This window comes from Rhinopithecus bieti, unplaced genomic scaffold, assembly GCF_001698545.2.
Source record: "Rhinopithecus bieti isolate Rb0 unplaced genomic scaffold, ASM169854v2 scaffold_26546, whole genome shotgun sequence".
Classification (NCBI taxonomy): Eukaryota; Metazoa; Chordata; class Mammalia; order Primates; family Cercopithecidae; genus Rhinopithecus; species Rhinopithecus bieti.
The window spans coordinates 1621055-1642323 of record NW_016812367.1 but is presented as its reverse complement, the minus strand read 5'-3'; the positions used below and the strand labels follow the sequence as shown (position 1 = coordinate 1642323).

General features: G+C 41.7%; 1 protein-coding gene across 4 annotated transcripts in view; it reads right to left on the bottom strand.

The window, feature by feature from the left end:
- UIMC1 (ubiquitin interaction motif containing 1) overlaps positions 1-21269 on the bottom strand; it is a 97034-nt gene that overhangs the window by 59569 nt on the left and 16196 nt on the right. For 3 of the 4 annotated variants that reach the window (XM_017896093.1, XM_017896094.1, XM_017896095.1), the window contains exons 2-6: positions 17865-18019; positions 10532-10616; positions 4330-4454; positions 3206-3311; positions 2162-2895 (exon numbers count right to left, since the gene is read on the bottom strand). In XM_017896093.1, the coding sequence (XP_017751582.1) occupies positions 2162-2895; positions 3206-3311; positions 4330-4454; positions 10532-10616; positions 17865-18011 (1197 nt within the window). In that variant the 5' untranslated portion in view covers positions 18012-18019. The remainder of the gene's footprint in view (positions 1-2161; positions 2896-3205; positions 3312-4329; positions 4455-10531; positions 10617-17864; positions 18020-21269) is intronic. The other variant, XM_017896096.1, reaches the window with a different exon arrangement.

Below are 21269 nucleotides of genomic sequence, written 5' to 3'. Positions count from 1 at the left end.
CACAGCGAGACTCCGTCTCAAAAAAAAAAAAAAAGAAATATACACCATTATGTAGTGGGAAAAAATAACTGGGAAACTATCCTTACTTCATATCACAAAGGACTACTTTCTCTACGATATAAAAGGTATCCACAAATCAACAGATTATCAAAAAAGAAAAATGATCATTAAGATCTAATAGACAGAAAAGTAAATACAAATGGGTCTTAGACATGTGAGAAAAAAGTTCAGCCTCACAAAAAGAGATATGCAAATTAAGACTACACTGAGACACCATTTTTCATCTCTCAAGACTGGCAAAGATCAAGAAGTCTGACAATACTGCATTACTGTGGGTATGCAAAAACTAGTATTTATACACTGCCAGGGGGAATGTAAATGTACATGATCTCTATGGAGGGCAATTTGACAACAGCTAATGAAATTATAAATACATATTTTGGTCCACCAATTACAGTTACAGAAAATTATCATGTAATACAAATATCTTCCACGTGGATGAAATGTCTTCTGGACATTTTACTATTTGTAATAGTAAACTCTGACAAATCCATATACGGTATTTTTCACATCCAAAAAAAAAAAAAGATGAAGAAATTATTTATACACTGTTATGTAATGATCTCATTAGGATATTAAATGAAAAAAGTAGAAAATAATGTGTAAATCATTTGTGTAAAAGAAGGTAGGGAAAAGAATATGTATTCTGCTTGTACCAGATAAAGTATCTTGGAAGGATACGCTAGAACTAGTAACACAAATTGAGTCCAGAGAGGGGAACTGGCTGGCTGGGTGATAGAGAGAAAAGTTAAGACTTTTTACTTACATATTTTGAATTTTGAGCTGTGCGAATATTGTTACCTATTCAAAATTTAACTTTTAGAAATAATAAAAATTTTTACGCTGGGAGCAGGGGCTCACGCCTGTAATCCCAGCACTTTGGGAGGCCGAGGCGGGCGGATCACGAGGTCAGATCAAGACCATCCTGGCTAACATGGTGAAACCCCATCTCTACTAGAACTACAAAAAATTAGACAGGCGTGGTGGCGGGCGCCTGTAGTCTCAGCTACTCGGGAGGCTGAGGCAGGAGAATGGCGTGAACCCAGGAGGTGGAGCTTACAGTGAGCAGAGATCGCGCCACTGCACCCAAGCCTGGGCAACAGAGCGAAACTCCGTTTCAAAAAAAAAAAAATCAATTCTATGAAAAGGTCAAAAAAATGCATCCATCTCAAAAAAAAAAAGAAAATTTTTACACCAGGCGTGTTGGCTCATGCCTATATTGCCAGCACTTTAGGAGACCGAGGTGGGTGGATGGCTTGAGTACAGGAGTTCAAGAACAGCCTGGGCAACAAGGTGAAACTTCATCTCTACAAAAAATATAAAAATTAGCTCAGCATGGCAGCGTGCACCTGTGGTCCCAGCTACTGCAAGGGGCTGAAGTTGGGGGATCGCTTGAGCCCAGAGGTGGAGGCTGCAAGGACCCAAGATGGCATCGGTGCACCCTAGCCTGGGTGACAGAGCAAGACCTTGTCTTCCCAAAAAAAAAAATTTAAACAAAAAATAAATTATGGTGTATCTATGGTAGAACATGTCATATATTAAGAACTAAGATAAACTATAAAGTAGGGGGAGGAACAAAACTTACACAGAACAGTCTTCATTTTGTTCAAAAAAATTGTTAATGTATTTTTGTATGCATAGAAATAATGATGATTGGCCAGGTGTGGCAGCTCATGCCTATAATCCCAACACTTTGGGAGGCCGAAGCGTGCAGATCACAAGGTCAGGAGTTCAAGACCAGCCTAGCCAACATGCATCTCTACTAAAAATACAAAAATGAGCCAGGCACAATGGCAGGCGCCTGTAATCCCAGCTACTCAGGAGGCTGAGGCAGGACAATTGCTTGAACCTGGGAGGTGGAGGTTGCAGTGAGCCGAAGATCGCGCCTGGGTGACAGAGTGAGACTCCAACTCAAAAAAAAAAGAAATGGTTGTTTTTTTTTTTCTTTATATTCTCTTGTACTTCCCTAATTTTCTATAGTGAACATGTATTACTTTAATAATCAAGGAGGGGAAGACCACAAAAATAACAGATAGCTAAAATAATCCTTGTTTTAATCTGTGAATAAATCATCCTTAATTACAGCATCACTGACCCTTACCTGACCATGACTGGTTGTTGGTTCTTCCTCCAACAAAAGTTTCTCTTTCAAGCTTTTAATTGAGCTTTCCTGGAAATCCTTGGTTTTTGAGTGCCAGTCAGATGCCCTAGACTCCTGCCTCTCCTCTTTGTCTTCATCTCCCATATCTTCTGAGATGCATTCATTTTTTTCACTAGCCTGCTCTCCTTGGCCACATTCATTCTGGATCAGAGAAGGAGGTCTAGGTAACACTGGTTCCCCAAAATCTTTTTTTTTTAAGAGCTGCCTCTGAGCCATTTTCAGGCTCTTTTGATAAACCTCCAACTGGCAGAGAATGACCCTGGTATACTGGTTAGGGTCTACTCCATCAGGGCAGAATGGAATACCCCAGAAGTAGTTCACAGTGCCCCCAATGTCCTGGAGACCTTTGGCATCTGCTAGGGTAGGCAGACAGTGCCTAGATGTGTCCCCACTACCCTGGGCAGCTCTGAGAAAAGAACCCCTCCCAGTACTTTCCTGTGGCTTCCCACACTGTGTGTGCTCAGCCAAGTGGCCAGTACATCTGTCAAAAGATTTAACGTTCACATTCTCAAACACTGGCTGGCTCGACTGGTCCCAGCTTCCTGAGCTGCCAGAGACCGGCTCCTCTTCAGTTTTTTCAGTGTGGTCCCAAGGCTCCTCTCTTTCCTCAGCCTCGTTTCCCTGACTGATATGTGAGCCTTTAAACAGTGATGGAGGTACCAGCTGCCATATGCCTGTAGGTATTTGAGAAAAAGTAGGGCTAAGGACAAACTTTTTTATTAGGAGGGCTTGGTAAGCTATCACTTACCAAGAATTACATAATATGGGTAAGAAAGGCTCTTCTTTGGGTTTAACCAAATGTTGGTTTTTTCCTTGGAAATAAAAGTATGCTGGATATTCTTATGATCTCAACTACTTCCTGATTTAACTCCTTTATTATCACCAAAAGGATCTGGGGTACTTCCGTATATCTACTCTCAGCATGAGATCCCTGTGGTACAGTTATACTTGATGAATGGAAGGAGTCAGAACAGGGAGACATGCCTTCAGTGATCCCAGAGTCTGCGGTTTTCTCTTGGTGGGACTGGGAAGATGGTCCAGTGGCCAGAGGTCGAGATCTGGTAGCAGAAGCATCAGAAGGCCGGCAACTCTGAAACAAGCGATCCCATACCAGACCAAGTTTATTATTAAAATAACTATATATGAAGGGTCACAGGAAGGACAAAATGGGAGGCCACTGTTCATAAGAATTTCTCTTCTCCAAAATGTAGATGGCTCAATTTAATCTCACAACATATACTGAATGTCTACGTGTAAAGTGTTGTACTAGATCGCTATACTAAACCCTTTTTTAAAATAGGGAGGCAAATGGCATAAAAGGTGGTTCAGGACCTACCACTGGCAAGTATCCTTCACATTTAAAATCATTTCAGGCTGGGCGCGACGGCTAATGCTTGTAATCCCAGTACTTTGGGAGGCCGAGGCAGGCGGATCACCTGAGGTTGGGAGTTCCAGACCAGCCTTGCCAACATGGTGAAACCCCGTCTCTATTGAAAATACAAAAAATTAGCTGGGTGTGGTGGTGGTCGCCTATAATCCCAGCTACTTGGGAGGCTGAGGCAGGAGAACTGCTTGAACCCAGGAGGTGGAGGTTGCAGTGAGCTGAGACTGTACTCCAGCCTGGGCAACAGAGTGAGACTCCATCTCAAAAAAAAAAAAATTCAGTTGTGCATATTCAAATGACAATTTAACTTTATTTGATTATTTTTTAAAAACTGCCCATTCTTTCTTCCCATAACCCACCTCTAGTTCTCATTCCCTTTGCTCTCCCACAAAACAGGAGAAGTTCGCATCTTATCTTGCTGCCTTTTGGGTTCCTGGTATTCAGTAAGTCTTTTCAGAAGCTGTCCACTTATGATAATTCTTTTCAACCATGAACTGAAAAATCCATGGGGTAGTAGAAAACTCTTTCATATAGAATTAACAAAACACTTCAAATTGGGTTAACCAACAATTCAACACAGACTTTAAAAAATTACTATGGGAATTTCTGTTAGGTGAAAACCCTATAAATGACTACAGCTAGTTCCTAATGCAACTACGACACCACAGAAGTCTAAAATATTGCTGATCAATCTCCACAAACTTTTGCAACATGGCATATTTACATTCAGGCTTTCAGCAATGGCTTTCCTCAACAGCTCCTGTTCTTCCTCCTCCTGGCTGTTCACCTCCCTAGCTTCCTGCTCACTCATTTTGAGAGCCAGAGCAAACTGTTCTTCTTCTGTCATCTCTGTAAGAGGATAGGGAAAAGAGAGGGAGGGACACCACAAACATTGAATAAGCATGGAGGCAAGAAAGAGAATTATTAAACTTTTCAACTGAAGACATTACAAGACCACTTAGTACAATTTTATAATCTTATAAAGAAGGAAAACCCCAAAAGGTAAGGTGTTGGTCAAGATAATTAGCAGCCGTTACAACAAGAATCCTGGATTAACTAGGCTGTAAGCTCCCATGAAGGCAGAGTTTTTACCTACACTGTTCACTGTTATACCTCCAGCACATAAAAAAGTGCTGGGCATAGGGTACGTAATAAATATTTGCTCAATGAATAAACAGAGGAATTAATGCCCACTCTAGAGCTTTTTACTAAATATCACAATGCTTTATGCTCAACATTTAGCCAGAATAATTTTAGTACTCAGAATCCTCTGATTTACCCAGTAGAAAAGAACATCCCTAGTGATAAGAATGTGGTCTCCAGACACCACTTTCCATTTAAAAGGAACTGGGGTACACTGAAGAAATGGGTGGCCCCAAGTCCAAAGCATGAAATGAACAAGATGAGCTAGAATATTTGTCACAGATGTAAGCAAGGAATCTATTAGACACTACTAGAGTCATATGGAAAGAACTTAGGAGCCAATTAAACAAACTCCTCACTGGCCAAAAATAAAACTGGAGCATCAATAAAGATAATGAATGCAATGCATTCAACTACATCAAATATATTTACAGCTGTAAGTTCAGGCCAGGTGTGGTGGCTCATGCCTGTAATCCCAGGACGGTGGGAGGCCAAGGTGGGAGGATCATGTGAGGTCGGGAGTTCGAGATCATCATGGACAACATGGTGAAACCTCATCTCTACTAAAAATACAAAAATTAGCCAGGCGTGGTGGTGGGCACCTGTAGTCCCAGCTACTTGGGAAGCTGAGGAAGGTGAATCACCTGAACCTGGGAGGCGGAGGTTGCAGTGAGCCGAAATCGTGCCATTGCACTCCACCCTAGGTGACAAAAGCAAGACTCCATCTCAATAAAAAAAAAAAAAAAAAAAAAAACCTGTAAGTTCATACTAATATTTTTTTTAAAAGACCTTGACTAACCAGTCACTGTTGAAGAATGTTAGTGAATCAACTATTAGAAAACTGATAAGGCATGGTGGCTCACGCCTGTAATCCCAGCACTTTGGGAGGCCGAGGGGGGCGGATCACGAGGTCATGAAATTGAGACCATCCTGGCTAACATGGTGAAACCCTGTCTCTACTAAAAACACAAAAAATTAGCCGGGCGTGGTGGCAGGCACCTGTAGTCCCAGCTACTCGGGAGGCTGAGGCAGGAGAATGGCTTGAACCCAGGAGGCGGAGCTTGCAGTGAGCCGAGATCATGCCACTGCACTCCAGCCTGGGTGATAAAGCGAGAATGTCTCAAAAGAAAAAAAAAAACGAAAACTGATAAATAAAATAATAGAATTGCTTTTACCCTACTTTGTCTACACAAGTTATACTACTAGGTAACCAAGCAGATTAAAAGCTCCTCTTTATAGAAATTATTACAGTTAAAAAAACGTAAAAGAAATGACAGAATTAGAATATCACCATTTTGGATGTTGTTTATGGAGGGGGATTTGGTAATGTCTAACAAACTACATAAAGTTACCCTTTGACCTAGCAATCTCACTTCTAGCAACTTACCCTAAAGATACACTTCTAATTAAAAGGAGTGTATCATTGCAGCAATGTTCAAATTTGCCAAACACTGGAATCTATTTAATAACCATAAACTGTAGTACACATACATACAGTTATAAAAAAGAACAAGGAATATATCTATGGACTGGGAATAAAGTTATTTCAAGGATATGTTATTAAGTAAAAAATAAAGTACAAAAGAATTTATGGATAATATGCCACCTTTCACATAAGGAAGGAGAAATAAGAAAATGCACACACACCTATTTATTTGTACAGTGTCACATAAGAAAGACAAACCAGAAATAGGCTGCGCATGGTGGCTCACGCCTGTAATCCCAGCACTTTGGGAGATTGCAGCACGCAAATCACCTGAGGTCAGGGGTTCGAGACCAGCCTGGACAACATGGCGAAAGCCTGTCTCTGCTAAAAATACAAAAATTAGCCGGGCATAGTGGCGTGCGCTTGTAGTCCCAGCTACTCTGGAGACTGAGACAGGAGAATCCCTTGAACCCAGGAGGCAAGCCAAGATCACACTACTGCACTCTAGCCTGAGTGACACAGAGACTCTCTGGTCTCACAAAAAAAAAAAAAGAAAGAAAGATAAACCAGAAACTAATGCAAATGATTACCTACCAGTGGTTGAGAACAGAGTGAAGGGCACAAGGGAGGAAAGGACACTTCTTTGACTATATCTTTTTGTATAACTTTGACGTATGGAATCACACAAATCTTAAACATGTTTTAGTAATATGAAATCAACAAGTACAGAGGATCACTAAAATTGAATCCAAACATAAAAAATGCACCCAACTGAATTTGAAATGACCTTAATGAAAATGAAAACATCAGAATCTGTAGGAAGCAACAAAAGCCACATTTATAGGGAAATTAATAGTTTTCCATGCTCGTTTAAGGCAAAATTTTAAAATCAGTAATCCGAGTTTCCCATCTTAAAATGCTAGAATATAAAGAGTAAAATTAACCCAAGTAAGTGGAAAGAAAAAAAAATAAAGAACAGAAAGAAATCAATAAAATGAAAGATGGGCATACAACACAGAAAAAATTAAACAAAAAATTAATTCTGGCCGGGCGCAGCGGCTCATGCCTGTAATCCCAGCACTTTGGGAGGCCGAGGCGGGTGGATCACGAGGTCATGAGATCAAGACCATCCTGGCTAACACAGTGAAACCTCATCTCAACTAAAAAGACACAAAAAAATCAGCCAGGCACGGTGGCAAGCACCTGTAGTCCCAGCTACTCGCCAGGCTGCGGCAGGAGAATGGCGTGAACCCGGGAGGCAGAGCTTGCAGTGAGCTGAGATGCACCACTGCACTCCAGCCTGGGGGACAGAGAGACTCCATCTCAAAAAAAAAAAAAAAAAAAAAAAAATCAATTCTACGAAAAGGTCAATAAAATGCATAAACCTCAGCCAGAAGCAGAGGCTCATGCCTGTAATCCCAGCACTTTCGAAGGCCAAGCCGGGCAGATTACCCGAGGTCAGGAGTTTGAAACCAGCCTGGCCAACATGGTGAAACCTCGTCTCTACTAAAAATACAAAAATTAGCCAGGCGTGGTGGTGGGCGCCTGTAATCCCAGCTACTTGGGAGTTTGACGTAGGAGAATCACTTGAACCCGGGAGGCGGAGGTTGCAGTGAGCCAAGATCGCGCAACTGCACTCCAACCTGGGCGACAGAACAACACTCCATCTCAAAAAATTTTAAAAATTTAAAAATTAAAATGCATAAACCTCTAACTAAACTGCTCAAGAACAAAAACACAACACCAATTAACAATACCAAGAATAAAAGGGGAAACAAGATTACAAATTCTACAGTCATTAAAAGAGTAAATAAGGGAATACTATGAATGATTTTATACCATTAAGTCTGGCAACCTTTTTTTTTTTCTTCCATGGCGTCTCTCTCTGTCGCCCAGGCTGGAGTGCAGTGGCGTGATCTCGGCTCACTGCAACCTCCGCCTCCCAGGTACAAGTGATTCTCCTGCCTCAGCCTCCTGAGTAGCTGGGATTATAGGTGCCCACCACCAGGCCTGGCTAATTTTTGTATGTTTAGTAGAGACGAGGTTTCACCATGTTGGCCAGCCTGGTCTCAAACTCCTGACCTCAGGTGATCCTCCTGTCTCGGCCTCCCAAAGTGCTGGGATCACAGGCATGAGCCACTGCGCAAGGCCAAGTCTGGCAACTTCTATCACGCATTCTCAACAAGAGTGATACCATTCCCAAGTGGACAAAAATTGGTTCTTGGAGGTCAAAAAAAAAAATTTTATGTATAAAACACAGACATACAATCAGTACATAAACAGAATACATAGCATATCTATGGTATTAAAATATCATGAGGAAGGCAGTGGTTAGAGGGAAAAATAGTCTAAAAAGGCACCTCAGGAGAATAACAATGAAAAAGAGGGCCGGTGCAGTGGGTCACGCCTATAATTGCTCAAGTCCAGGTGGCTGAGGCTGCAGTAAGCCAAGATCACACCAATGCATTCCAGCATAGGTGACAAAGCGAGACCCTGTCGAAAGAAAAAAGAAAAGAAAAGAAAAGAAAAGAAAAGAAAGGAAAAGAAGAAAAGAAAAGAAAAGAAAAGAAGAAAATAAATTTTAAAAAATAGTTGGGTGTGGTGATGCACACCTATAGTCCCAGCTACTCAGGAGGCAGAGGTGGGAGAATCACTTGAGCCCAGCAGTTCGAGACCAGCCTGGGCAACATAGTGAGATCTTATCTCGACAAATAATAAAAAACTAGCTGGGTGTGGTGGTATACACCTGTGGTCCTAGCTACTTGGGAGGCTGAGGTAGGAGGATCGCTTGAGCCCAGGAGGCAGAGGTTGTAGTGAGCCACTGCATTCCAACCTGGGCAACAGAGGGAGACCCTGTCTCAAAAAGAAAGAAAAAAAAAAGTTAGCTGGGTATGGTGATGCATGCCTGTTAGTCCCAGCTACTCAGGAGGCTAAGGTTGGAAGACCACTTGAGCCTAGGAAGTTGAGACTACAGTGTGCTGCACCCATACCACTATATTCCAGCCTGGGTGACAGAGTGGGACCCTGTCTCAAAAAATAATAATAATAAACAAATAATAAAATTAAATTTTACAGGAATGCAAAGGACCCAAATTAAAACAATTTTTAAAATAAAGTTGGAAGAATTATACTACCTGATTTTAAGATATTATAAAGCTACAGTAATGAAGACAGTGTGGTATGGCATAATGACAAACATAAATAAATGGAAAAGAACAGAAAATTCAGAAATAGACCCATGCACTGGTTTTCAACACAAGGAAAGGACAGTCTTTTCAACAAATGGTACAAGAATGATTGGATACCCATATGGAAAAAAAATGAACCTTAACTCTTACCTTGCACCATATACAAAAACTCAAAATGGATTAGAAATCTAAATGCTAAAGCTAAAACTATAAAATTTCCAGAAGAAAATAGGTGGAAATCTTCATAACCTTAGTGTAGTCAAAGATTTCTTAGGACACAGAAAGAAAAAAACCATAAAAGAGAAAAAAATGGACCACGTCAAAGTTTAAAACTTCTGTTCTGGCCAGGCATGGTGGCTCATGCCTATAATCCCAGCAGTTTGGGAGGCTGAGGCGGGTGGATCGCTTGAGGTCAGGAGCTGGAGACTAGCCTGGCAAACATTAGCAGGGTATAGTGACGTGTGCCTATAGGCCCAGCTACTCAGGAGGCTGAGGTGGGAGAATCGTATGAACCCTGGAGGCAGAGGTTGCAGTGAGCCAAGATCACACCAGTGCACTCAGCCTGGGCGACAGAGCACGACTCCATCTCAAAAAAAAAAGAAATCATAAAAACAGATTTTGCTGCTCAGTAAGATTCAGAATGGGGGGGCTAACTGGTGGCTGGCGCCTGTAATCCCAACACTGGGAGGCCCAAACCGGAGGACTGCTTGAGGCCAGGAGTTTGAGATGAGCCTGGACAACACAGCAGGACCCTGTGTAAGAAAAAAAATTAAAACTAGCCAGGCGTTGTGGGGCATACTTGGGAAGCTGAGACAGGAGAATCACTTGAGCCAATGAGTTCAAGGCTGCAGTGAACTATGATCATACCATACCCCTAACACCCAAGCCTGGGTGACAGAGTGAGATCCTGTCTCTAAAAAAATAATAAATTAAAAAAAATTTTTTTAAAGATTCAGAATGACCACTTCTGGATTCCACTTAAGATACAGGAAACTGAAAAAAGTTATTCTTCCAATCCTTACAACAACAGCAACAAAAACTGATGAATTCACAACTTTTCTTGAATCTATCAGAGAGCTAAGAATGCAAGATAATCAACTAGCCCAAAATGTATCAGTTCTATGACTATTACAATTCCCAAACCATTCTCAACAAAAATGAAAACATACGTGCAATTTTTCTTCTGGCCAAACACTTTGCTCTATTCGACTGTTTTGTCTTCATTTTCTGCAATCCATTTTCCTCCTTTGGTTCCTGTTGCAAAACAAGAAATATGATCAGTGTGGCTACCACTAAAAGTAGTAACTTCTCTCTCTTCTACCTCCTCTATGGCTAAGAGAGGCCTCTGAGGAATTGACAATTGTTATAAATATGCACATAAAACATTAGAAGATCCTTTTCAGTACAAAAAGGAAAACATAAGATCTAGAACCAATAAAACCATTAAAACAAAACGTGTGATATATTGGCATTATTATCTGTCATATAAACAGTCACACAAAAACTAGTCTATCTCTAAAATACCAGTAAGCATCACCTGAGATCAGAGTAGCTTGACTGAAGATTTAAAAAAACAACAATAATGTTTAAACTCAGTGTTTATTCATTTATTTTAAATCACTCTTTCGACACTGGATAGTAAAGGAAAAGAGGGTAAATGAAAAGCCCATAGAAGCAAAAGCGAACCAAATACACCAACCCTACATCCCACCCTAAAATTTAATAAGATACACAAACAAAATAATCAAGAAAACAAAAAATAAAATAGAGAAAGAAATAAAAGGCCAGGCACAGTGGCTCATGCCTGTAATCCCAACACTTTGGGAGGCTGAAGTGGGAGAATCACTTGAGGCCAGTTCAAAACCAGCCTGGGGAATGTAGAGATATCCTGTCCTTACCCCTTCCCCAAAAAAATTCTTTTTAAATAAAAAAAAAATTTTTTTTTTTTTAATTAGCCAGGCATGGTCCTAGCTATTTAGGAGGCTGGAGCAGATGGATCACTTGAACCCAGGACTTCCAGGCTGCAGCAAGCTAAGATCACACCACTGTATTCCAGCCTGGGAGACAAAGCAACATCCCATCTCTAAAAATAAATAAATAAAAATAAAACTGGGCAAAGCGTTTGAACAGAATTTCTCTGAAAATGAAGATACAGAAATGTCCAAGAAGTACATGAAAAGATGCCCAACATCATTAGTCATCAGGGAAATACAAATCAAAATCACAATAAGGTATCACTTCACACCCACTAGGATAATTAAAATAATTTCTGTTTCAAATCAGAAAATAAGCATTGGCAAGGATTAGAAAAACTGGAACCCTAGCACACTGTTGGTGGGAATATAAAACAGTGCCACCATTGTGGAAAAAAAAGAAATTAGGTACTGATATACACCACAAAATGAATGTACCTTGAAAATACATAATCGAAAGAAGCCAGACAAAAGGCCACATATATCATATAATTCCATTTATAAGACATGCCCAGAATGGGCAAATCCATATAGAAAGTGGATTAGCGGTTGTCAAGGGCTAGGGGTTTAGGGGAAAATGGAGAGTAACTGCTAATGAAAATGGGTTTTTTTCTGGGGGGTAATGAAAATGTTCTAGGCCGCTGCTACTGGGCCATGGAGACTGGCAGAGTATAGTGTGGTGTGAGGTTGGCGAGGGCAGTGGCCATGGAGGGTGGAAAATGTTCTAAAATTAACTGTGGGCCAGGTGCAGTGGCTCACACCTATAATCTCAGCACTTTGGGAGGCCCAGGTGGGCGGATCACCTGAGGTCAGAAGTTCGAGACCAGCCTGGCTAACATGGTGAAACCCAATCTCTACTAAAAATACAAAAATTAGCCAGGCGTGGTGGCATATGCCTGTAATCCCAGCTACTCAGGAGGCTGAGGCATGAGAATCACTTGAACCCAGGAGGCAGAGGTTGCAGTGAGCCAAGATCGCACCACTGCACTATAGCCTAAGGCAACAGAGTAAGACTGTCTCAAAAAAAAAAAAGAGAGAAATAAGACAAATTCACAACTATGGTCAAAGACTTCAAAAGCCTCCTCAAAATATTTGTAGAATAGACAGAAAACCAATAAATATAAAGTAGATTTGAACAACACTATCATCAAACTTTATCAGACTGACATTTACGAAAATCACATCCAAAATGGGCATTCTTCTCTAGTACACATAGAATATGCTGGACCACAAAACAAGTTTGACTAAGTTTAAAAATGACTGAAATCATATAGAGTACATACTATTAATGGAGACTGCAGTGAGCCAAGATCATGTCACTGTGCCACTGCACTCCAGCCTGGATAACAAAGCAAGACTCCGTCTTAAAAAAAACAAAAAAAACCCAAACAAAAACAAAGGCCAGGTGCAGTGGCTCACGCCTGTAATCCCAACACTTTAGAAGGCCAAGGTGGGCAGATCACCTGAGGTCAGGAGTTCGAGACCAGCCTGGCCAACATGGTAAAACCCCCTTTCTACTAAAAATACAAAAATTACGCAGGCATGGTGGCAGGCACCTTTAATCCCAGTTACTCCGCAGGCTGAGGCAGGCAGAATCACTTGAACCAAGAGGCTATCATGCCATTGCACTCCAGCTTGGGCAACAAAGCAAGACTCCATCTCAAAAAAATACATATTAAAAAAAATAAATAAATAACAAAACAAAAAACAAACAAATGTGTTCCTAAGATGATTCCAACTGCTTTTTTCTATTCTAAAGCAGAAAAAAAGACTTTTTTTCATATACAACAATACCAAGACACTACAACAATATGAAATACATATTAAAAATCAGTTAGTAGGCCGGGCGCAGTGGCTCACGCCTGTAATCCCAGCACTCTGGGAGGCTGAGGCGGGCGGATCACGAGGTCAGGAGATCAAGACCATCCTGGCTAACATGGTGAAACGCCATCTCTACTAAAAATAAAAAAAAAATTAGCCAGGCGTGGTGATGGGCGCCTGTTGTCCCAGCTACTCAGGAGGCTGAGGCAGGAGAATGGCGTGAACCCAGGAGGTGGAGTTTGCAGTGAGCAGAGATCATGCCACTGCACTCCAGCCTGGGCGACAGAGCGAGACTCCATCTCAAGAAAAAAAAAAAAAATCAGTTGGTAGCCCAGTTTTACGGGAGATTTTTAGGAAACCCTATAAAACAAATAATTCCTATACTATTTAAATTGTGGTAGGACACAGATAAAAATAATAATCTTTCCTTCTCTTTTATACCATAACCCTAATACTAACATCTGATGAAGGCCATAGCCCCCCCCAAAAAAAACTTTATAAAGCCAATGGCAATAGGAGTACAGATGCAAAACTCCTAACTAATATATTGAGGAAAAAAAATCAATATTAACATAACACATCATGACCAAGCATGATTTATTCCAGAAATGCAAAGATATTCCAACATTAGGAAATACTAATCCAATATATAATATTAGTTGATTAAAGGAGAAAAACTACTCCATCATCTTGCTAAATAAAGGGCATTTGATTAAACATAATTCCTAAAACTACTACTAGTAAATAAGCAATTAAAGGATAGTTCCTTAACATAAAAACAGAAATATGAAACAAATAGCAAAACATCAGAAATAAAAGATGTGCTCTATTGCTAGTAGCAATCAACATTATTCTGGAAGCCACAGACAAAGAAATGAAAACAAAACAGAAAAAGGTATAAGTGCTAGAAAGAAAGAGAAAAAAATGGTCGTTATCAGCAGAGATAAATGCCTACCTAAAATACCCAAGACAATCAACTGAACAATTATAAAAATATGGGACAGATTAACAGAAGAAAAAAATCCAGAGACACACCTATTTATAAATAAGATTTTAGTTTATGGTAAAGGGAAAATTTCAAGTATCTGGGCAATTGAGAGATTACTGGAAAATACTGGTAGAAGTGTCTAATTATCAGTACTTAGTTTTTCAAAATATATGTACGCTGTTTAGGGATACACGTAAATGTGGTAAAACTGTAAGGAGAAACATGGGAAGATAAAATAAACAGTGGTTACCTTCAGAAAGGTAGAAAAGAGCTGGGTGAGGTGGTTCACGCCTGTAATCCCAGCACTTCGGGAGGCCAAGGCGGATGGATCACCTGAGGTCAGGAGTTTGAGACCAGCCTGGCCAACATGGTGAAACCCTGTCTCTACCAAAAACACAAAAATTAGTGAGGTGTGGTGGCACATGCCTGTAATCCCAGCTACTCAGGAGGCTGAGGCAGGAGAATTGCTTGAGCCTGGGAGGTGGAGGTTGCAGTGAGCTGAGATCGCGCCACTACACTGCAGCCTGGGCAACAGAGCAAGACTCCATCTCAAAAGAAAACAAAAGAAAGGTGGAAAAGAACGCATTTGGGGAGAGATACACTAAGTGAAGAGGGATTCTCAGGTGGTAACTACAAGTGTTCACATTAATTTTTAAAACTATGCATTTATATTTTATGCACATTTCTGTATGTATAACATATATGACATATGACATACATATGTGCTGCTATAGAAAGGTCTCCAGGAAATACCGTAATGGTTAATTTTAGGTATCAGTTTGACTGGAGTAAGAAATACCCAGAGAACTAGTAAAGTATTATTTTCTGGCGTGTCTGTGCGGGTGTTTGCAGAGGAGATTGGAGTGTGAGTCTCAGTGACTAACTGGGGAAGATCTGCTCTCAATGTGGGTGAACACCACCCAACTCGCTGGGGGGCTAAATAGAATAAAAACATAGGAAAGGCAAATGTGTCTCTCTCCTGGAGCTGGGACACATTATTCTTCTCCTACCCTTGGACATCAGAACTCCAGGCTCTCCAGGCCTTGGATTTCAGGCCTTACACTCAGCACCCCTTACCCCTTGTTCTCAGGCCTTCAGACTTGCACTGAGCCATACTACTGGCATCCCAGGGTATCCAGCTTGCAAACAGCCTATTGTGGGGACTTTTCATCCCCCATAATTACATGAGCCAATTCCCCTAATTCCGTCCGTCCGTCCGTCCATCCATCCGTCCATCCATCCATGCATGCATCCATCCATCCATCCATCCATCCATCCATCTGCCCATCCTATTGGTTCTATGTCTCTGGAGGACCTAACATAGACATTAAGTGGAAAAAAAGCAAAACAGTTTCTACAGCATGATTCGTTTCCTGTAAAAATTCTACTGATACTGTATGCATAAAATTTTTTCCAAGGACATGGAAGAAATTACTGCCTTCGGATCACACGGATGACATCAAGAAATTATTTTAAAAATGAAAAAGAAATTATTTCTTATGGTTAAATGTCTGTAGTATACATTTTCATTTCATACCTTTCTAAACTGTTTTCTTATGCCTTGGTACGCCTTGGTTTTTTTTTTTTAAACATCTATGTAGACAACTTTTTTAACATATTCGTATCTATTTGTGTATTTCATATTTTTATTTTTGTTAATATTAAGATGATATCCAAGTAGTACAATTGTTTTGTTTTCTTTTTCAGATGGAGTGCAATGGTACAATCATAGCTCATTGCCGTCTCAAATTCCTTGAACTCCTAGGCTCAAGGAATTCTCCCACCTGCCTCAGCTTCCCAAGTATCTGGGATTACAGGTGCATGCCACCATGCCCAGCTAAGTTTTGTACTTTTTGTAGAGACAGGGTCTTTCTGTGTTGCTCAGGCTGGTCTCAAACGCCTAGCCTCAAGCAATCCTCCCATCTCAGCTTCCCGAAGCACTGGGATTATAGGCATGAGTCACCAGGGATGTACCTAGCCCTTGTTTTCTTCTCTATACTTTTATGCCTTTAAGATGAACTATGTAGACCAAAGTCCTAATTAAAAACTAAACTATAAGGAACGTGGGTTTTTTTTGTTTTGTTTTGTTTTTGAGACGGAGTCTCCCTCTGTCACCCAGGCTGGAGGGCAGTGGCGCGATCTCAGCTCACTGCAACCTCCGCCTCCGGGATTCAAGCGATTCCTGCCTCAGCCTCCTGAGTGGCTGGGACTACAGGCACGTTCCACCACACCCGGCTAGTTTTTGGTATTTTTAGTAGAGACGGGGTTTGACCACGTTAGCCAGGATGGTCTCAATCTCCTGACTTTGTGATCCGCTCGCCTCAGCCTCCCAAAGTGCTGGGATTATAGGCATGAGCTGCCACACCCAGCCAAGAAACATTTTTTAAAAACCAATAAAGATGTAAAGAAATGCTCAATCTTGCTAACCAAAAATATGTCATTTTTTGGCCAGATGCAGTGGCTCACATCTGTAACCCCAGCACTTCAGGAGGCCGAGGCAGGATTGCTTGAGGCTGGGAGTTCGATACCATCCTGGGCAACATGGCGAAACCCCATCTCTACAAAAAAAATACAAAAATTAGCCAGGAGTAATGGCTTGCACCTGTAGTTCCAGCTACAAGGAGGCTGAGGTGGGACCAGGAGAAGGAAGCTGGAGTGAGCTGAACTAACACCAAACTCCAGCCTACGTGACAGAGGGAGAACCCGGCTCCAGAAAAAAAAAAAAAAGTACAGGAGAAAGATAAGAATATCTGAAGGAAAAAACAATGAGTTAATTCACTGCCTTTGAGATGAGACCTGAAGGCAGATAGAAAACTCCAATAAACAAATGGAAATACAGGATAAAGGAAAAAGGTTATAATCTTCAATCTTTATTCTGGAAAATAAAGCTTTCTAAAATGCTAAAAATGTCGTAGAGCTCTGCTGTCTAATACAATTGACACTAGCCTTATGTGTCTTTAATCACTTGAAATGTGACTAGTGTAACAAAGAAGTTGATTTTTAATTTCAGTTATTTTTAAACAGCTATAGGTGACTAGGTGCTATTATATCTAGAACATATCAAAAGATTTAAAAACATTCACGTTTTTCCTCTCACTTTCTAGACACATCAAAACTAAGATTTTCAATTGATTTAGATTATTCAAATAGTTCCAAAATGCCACTTTGGATTACTATATCACAAAACTGAAGAACTATGATCCATCCTCAACTAAGCAACAGGATTACTTCCTTAAGTAATTCTTTTTTTTTTTTTTTTTTTTTTTTTGAGACGATCTTGCTCTGTCACCTCAGGCTGGAGTGCAGTGGCTGATCCCAGCTCACTGCAAGCTCGCTCATCCCAGGTTTAAGCCATTCTCCTGCCTCAGCCTCCGAAGTAGCCTGGGACTACAGGCGCCCGCCACCTCACCCAGCTAGTTTTTTGTATGTTTTTTAGTAGAGAGCGGGGTTTCACCATGTTAGCCAGGATGGTCTCGATCTCCTGACCTTGTGATCCGCCCGTCTCGGCCTCCCAAAGTGCTGGGATTACAGACTTGAGCCACCGCGCCCGGCCCCTTAAGTAATTCTTAACTCCATTTACAAATTAAAACAAAGTTGAGTAAAAATTTCATGGTTTTGGTGAGCTGGCATTAAGGTGAGGTCAGTCACGAAACAAATTCCCATGGGTAAAGAAGTATATTTGAGAGCTACAGCTCTACTTTTCAGCTCTACTTTACTTACCTCTCCATCACTATCGGATATCACAATGAATGCATCCTCAAGTCTACGTTTCCTCTTCACACTGAAAGAACTGGTAGTTTCCACATCCTTCTTCTCCAGGTTCCGAGATTCGGAGACTTCTTTAACTTTTTTCTTTCTCCGTGGCATCCTTTTATCTAGAATAAAAGGACAATAATTTTGTCTAGAATAAAAAGATCATAATTTACGTAAAGTTTTCTAGAAGCTATTCAACTTAGTCTTTTATTTGTGACAGTATCGCTTTGTTGCCCAGGCTGGAGTGCAGTGGCACGATCTTGGCTCACTGCAACCGCTGCCTCCCAGGTTCAAGCAATCCTCCTGCCTCAGCCTCCCGAGTAGCTGGGACTACAGGCACATGCCACCACACCGGTTAATTTTTGTATTTTTAGTACAGACAGGGTTTCACTATGTTGGCCAGGCTGGTCTCAAACTCCTGACCTCAGGTGATCCACCGCCTCAGCCTCCCATAGTGCTGGGATTATGGAATTGAGCCACTACACCCAGCCTAATTTTTGTATTTTTGTAGAGACAGGGTTTCACCATGTTGGTCAGGCTGGTATAGAACTCCTGACCTCAGGTGATCTGCCCGCCTTGGCCTCCCAAAGTGTTGGGGTTACAGGAGTGAGCCACCGTGCCCAGCCTCAATTTAATCTTGTAAAAGGAAAAGATAACCCTATCTGACAGAAGCAAAACTGGATTTCTTAACTAGTCTACTACTTATTAAAATATAGAGGAATTTTTTTTAGAAAATATAGGGAAAAAACGTTTTTTTCTATAGAGGGAAACACAGACCAGGCACAGTGGCTCACGCCTGTAATCCCAGCACTTTGGGAAGCTGAGGCGGGTGGATCATTTGACATGAGGAGTTAGAGACCAGCCTGGCCAACATGGGGAATCCGTGTCTCTACTAAAAATACAAAAATTGGCCGGGCATGGTAGCGCGTGCCTGTAATTCCAGCTACTCTACTAAGGAGACTGAGGCAGGAGAATCACTTGAACCCAGGAGGCAGAGGCTGCAGTGAGCAAAGATCACGCCACTGCATTCCAGCCTGGGCGACAAGAGGGAAATTCTTGGCTGAGGTGGGCGGATCACTTGAGGTCAGGAGTTTGAGACTAGCCTGGCCAATACGGTGAAACCTCGTCTCTACTAAAAATACAAAAAATCAGCCGGGCGTGGCGGCAGGCGCCTGTAGTCCCAGCTACTTAGGAGGCTGAGGCAGGAGAATGGCATGAACCTGGGAGGCAGAGCTTGCAGTGAGCCAAGATGGTGCCACTGCACTCCAGTCTGGGAAACAGAGCGAGACTCTGTCTCAAAAAAAAAAAAACAAACAAACAAAAATTAGCCAGGCGTGGTGGCAGGTGCCTGTAATCCCAGCTACTTGGGAGGCTGAGGCAGGAGAACTGCTTGAATCCGGGAGGTGGAGGTTGCAGTGACCCAAGATCGTGCCATCAGGCACTCCAGCCTGGGCAACAAGAGTGAAACTCCATCTCAAAACAACAACAACAAAAAAACTATTAATAACTAATCAACAGTTCATCAAGGTTCATCTTGCCTTGTATCAATGCAGGAAACAAGTCAACATATAAAAATCAATTCCATTCCTATATGCTAGCCATAAACAATCAAAACTGAAATTTTAAAAATTTTATTTCTGGCCAGGCGCAGTGGCTCATGTCTATAATCCCAGCACTTTAGGAGGCTGAGGCGGGTGTATCACTTGAGGTGAGGAGCTCAAGACTAGCCTGGCCAACATGGTGAAACCCCATCTCTACCAAAAAATAAAAAAAATAAAAAAAAACATTAGTCGGGCGTGGTGGTGCACACAGGTAGTCCCAGCTATTCAGGAGGCTGAGGTAGGAGGATTGCTTGAACCTGGGGCAGAGGTTGCAGTGAGCCAAGATCACACCACTGCCCTCCAGCCTGGGTGACAGAGCGAGACCCTGTCTCAAAAAATAATAATAAAATAAAAATAAAAATTAGTCAGGCATGGCAGCTAATGCCTGCAGTCCCAGCTACTTAGCAGGCTAAGGAGGAGGGATCGCCTAAGTCCAGAAGGTTGAGGCTGCAGGCCAGGCGCGGTGGCTCATGCCTGTAATCCCAGCACTTTGGGAGGCCGAGGCAGGCGGATCAAGAGGTCAGGAAATTGAGACCATCCTGGCTAACACGGTGAAACCCCGTCTCTACTGAAAAATACAAAAAATTAGCCGGGCGTGGTGGCGGGCACCTGTAGTCCCAGCTACTCGGGAGGCTGAGGCAGGAGAATGGCGTGAACCCGGGAGGCGGAGCTTGCAGTGAGCCGAGATTGTGCCACCGCACTCCAACCTGGGCGACAGAGCGAGACTCCGTCTCAAAAAAAAAAAAAGGTTGAGGCTGCTGCAGTAAGCTGTGATCACACCATTGCACTCCAGCCTGGGCAACAGAGCAAGGCCCTGTTTCCAAAAGAGAAAAAAAAAGAAAAAGACATCAAATGCAAAAGTAGCCCGGCACAGTGGGCTGTAATTCCAATACTCAAAGAGGCCAAGACGGGTGGATCACTTGAATCCCAGTCTGTAACCCCAACACTCTGAGAGGCCGAGACTGGTGGATCACTTGAGCCCGGGAGTCTGAGACGAGCCCAGAAAACATGGCAAAACCCTATACAAAAAAATACAAAATTTAGCCAGATGTGGTGGCGCACCTGTAGTCCCAGCTAGTTGGGAGGCTTAGGTGGGAGGATGGAGGATCAATTGAGCCCAGGGTGTCAAGGCTGCAGTGAACCAAGATCCATGCCACAGCACTCCAGCCTGGGTGACAGACTAAGCCCATCTAAAAAAATATTTTAAAATACTCAAATCATTAGTCATGAGGGAAACACAAATCAAAACCACAATGAAATACCACTTGATACCCACTCTGATGGCTGGCTATTTTAAAAATAATGGAATATAACTAGTGTTGGTGAGGATGCTGGAGAAACTGGAACTCTAGTACATTGTATTACTGATACAAATGTAAAATGGTGTAGCCACTATGGGGAAACAAAAGGAATGAAGTATTAATATATGCTACAACATGGATGAAACTTGAAACCATGCCAAGCGAAAGAAGCCAGACATAAAAGGCACTTACTGTGTGATTCTACTTATATGGAACACCTAGAATAAGCAAATCCACAGGCAGAAAGCAGATTAGTGATTACCAGAAGATGGAGTGGGGGAAAATGTACAATGACTGCTTAACGGATACAAGGTTTATTTTGGGGGTGATAGAAATGTTCTGGAATTAGAAAGTGGTGATAATCACACAACACTGTGAATTTACTAAAAACCACTAAATTATACACTTAAAATTATTGAAATGGTAGATTTTGTTAGGTGATTTTTTTTTTTTTTTTTTTTTTTTTTTTT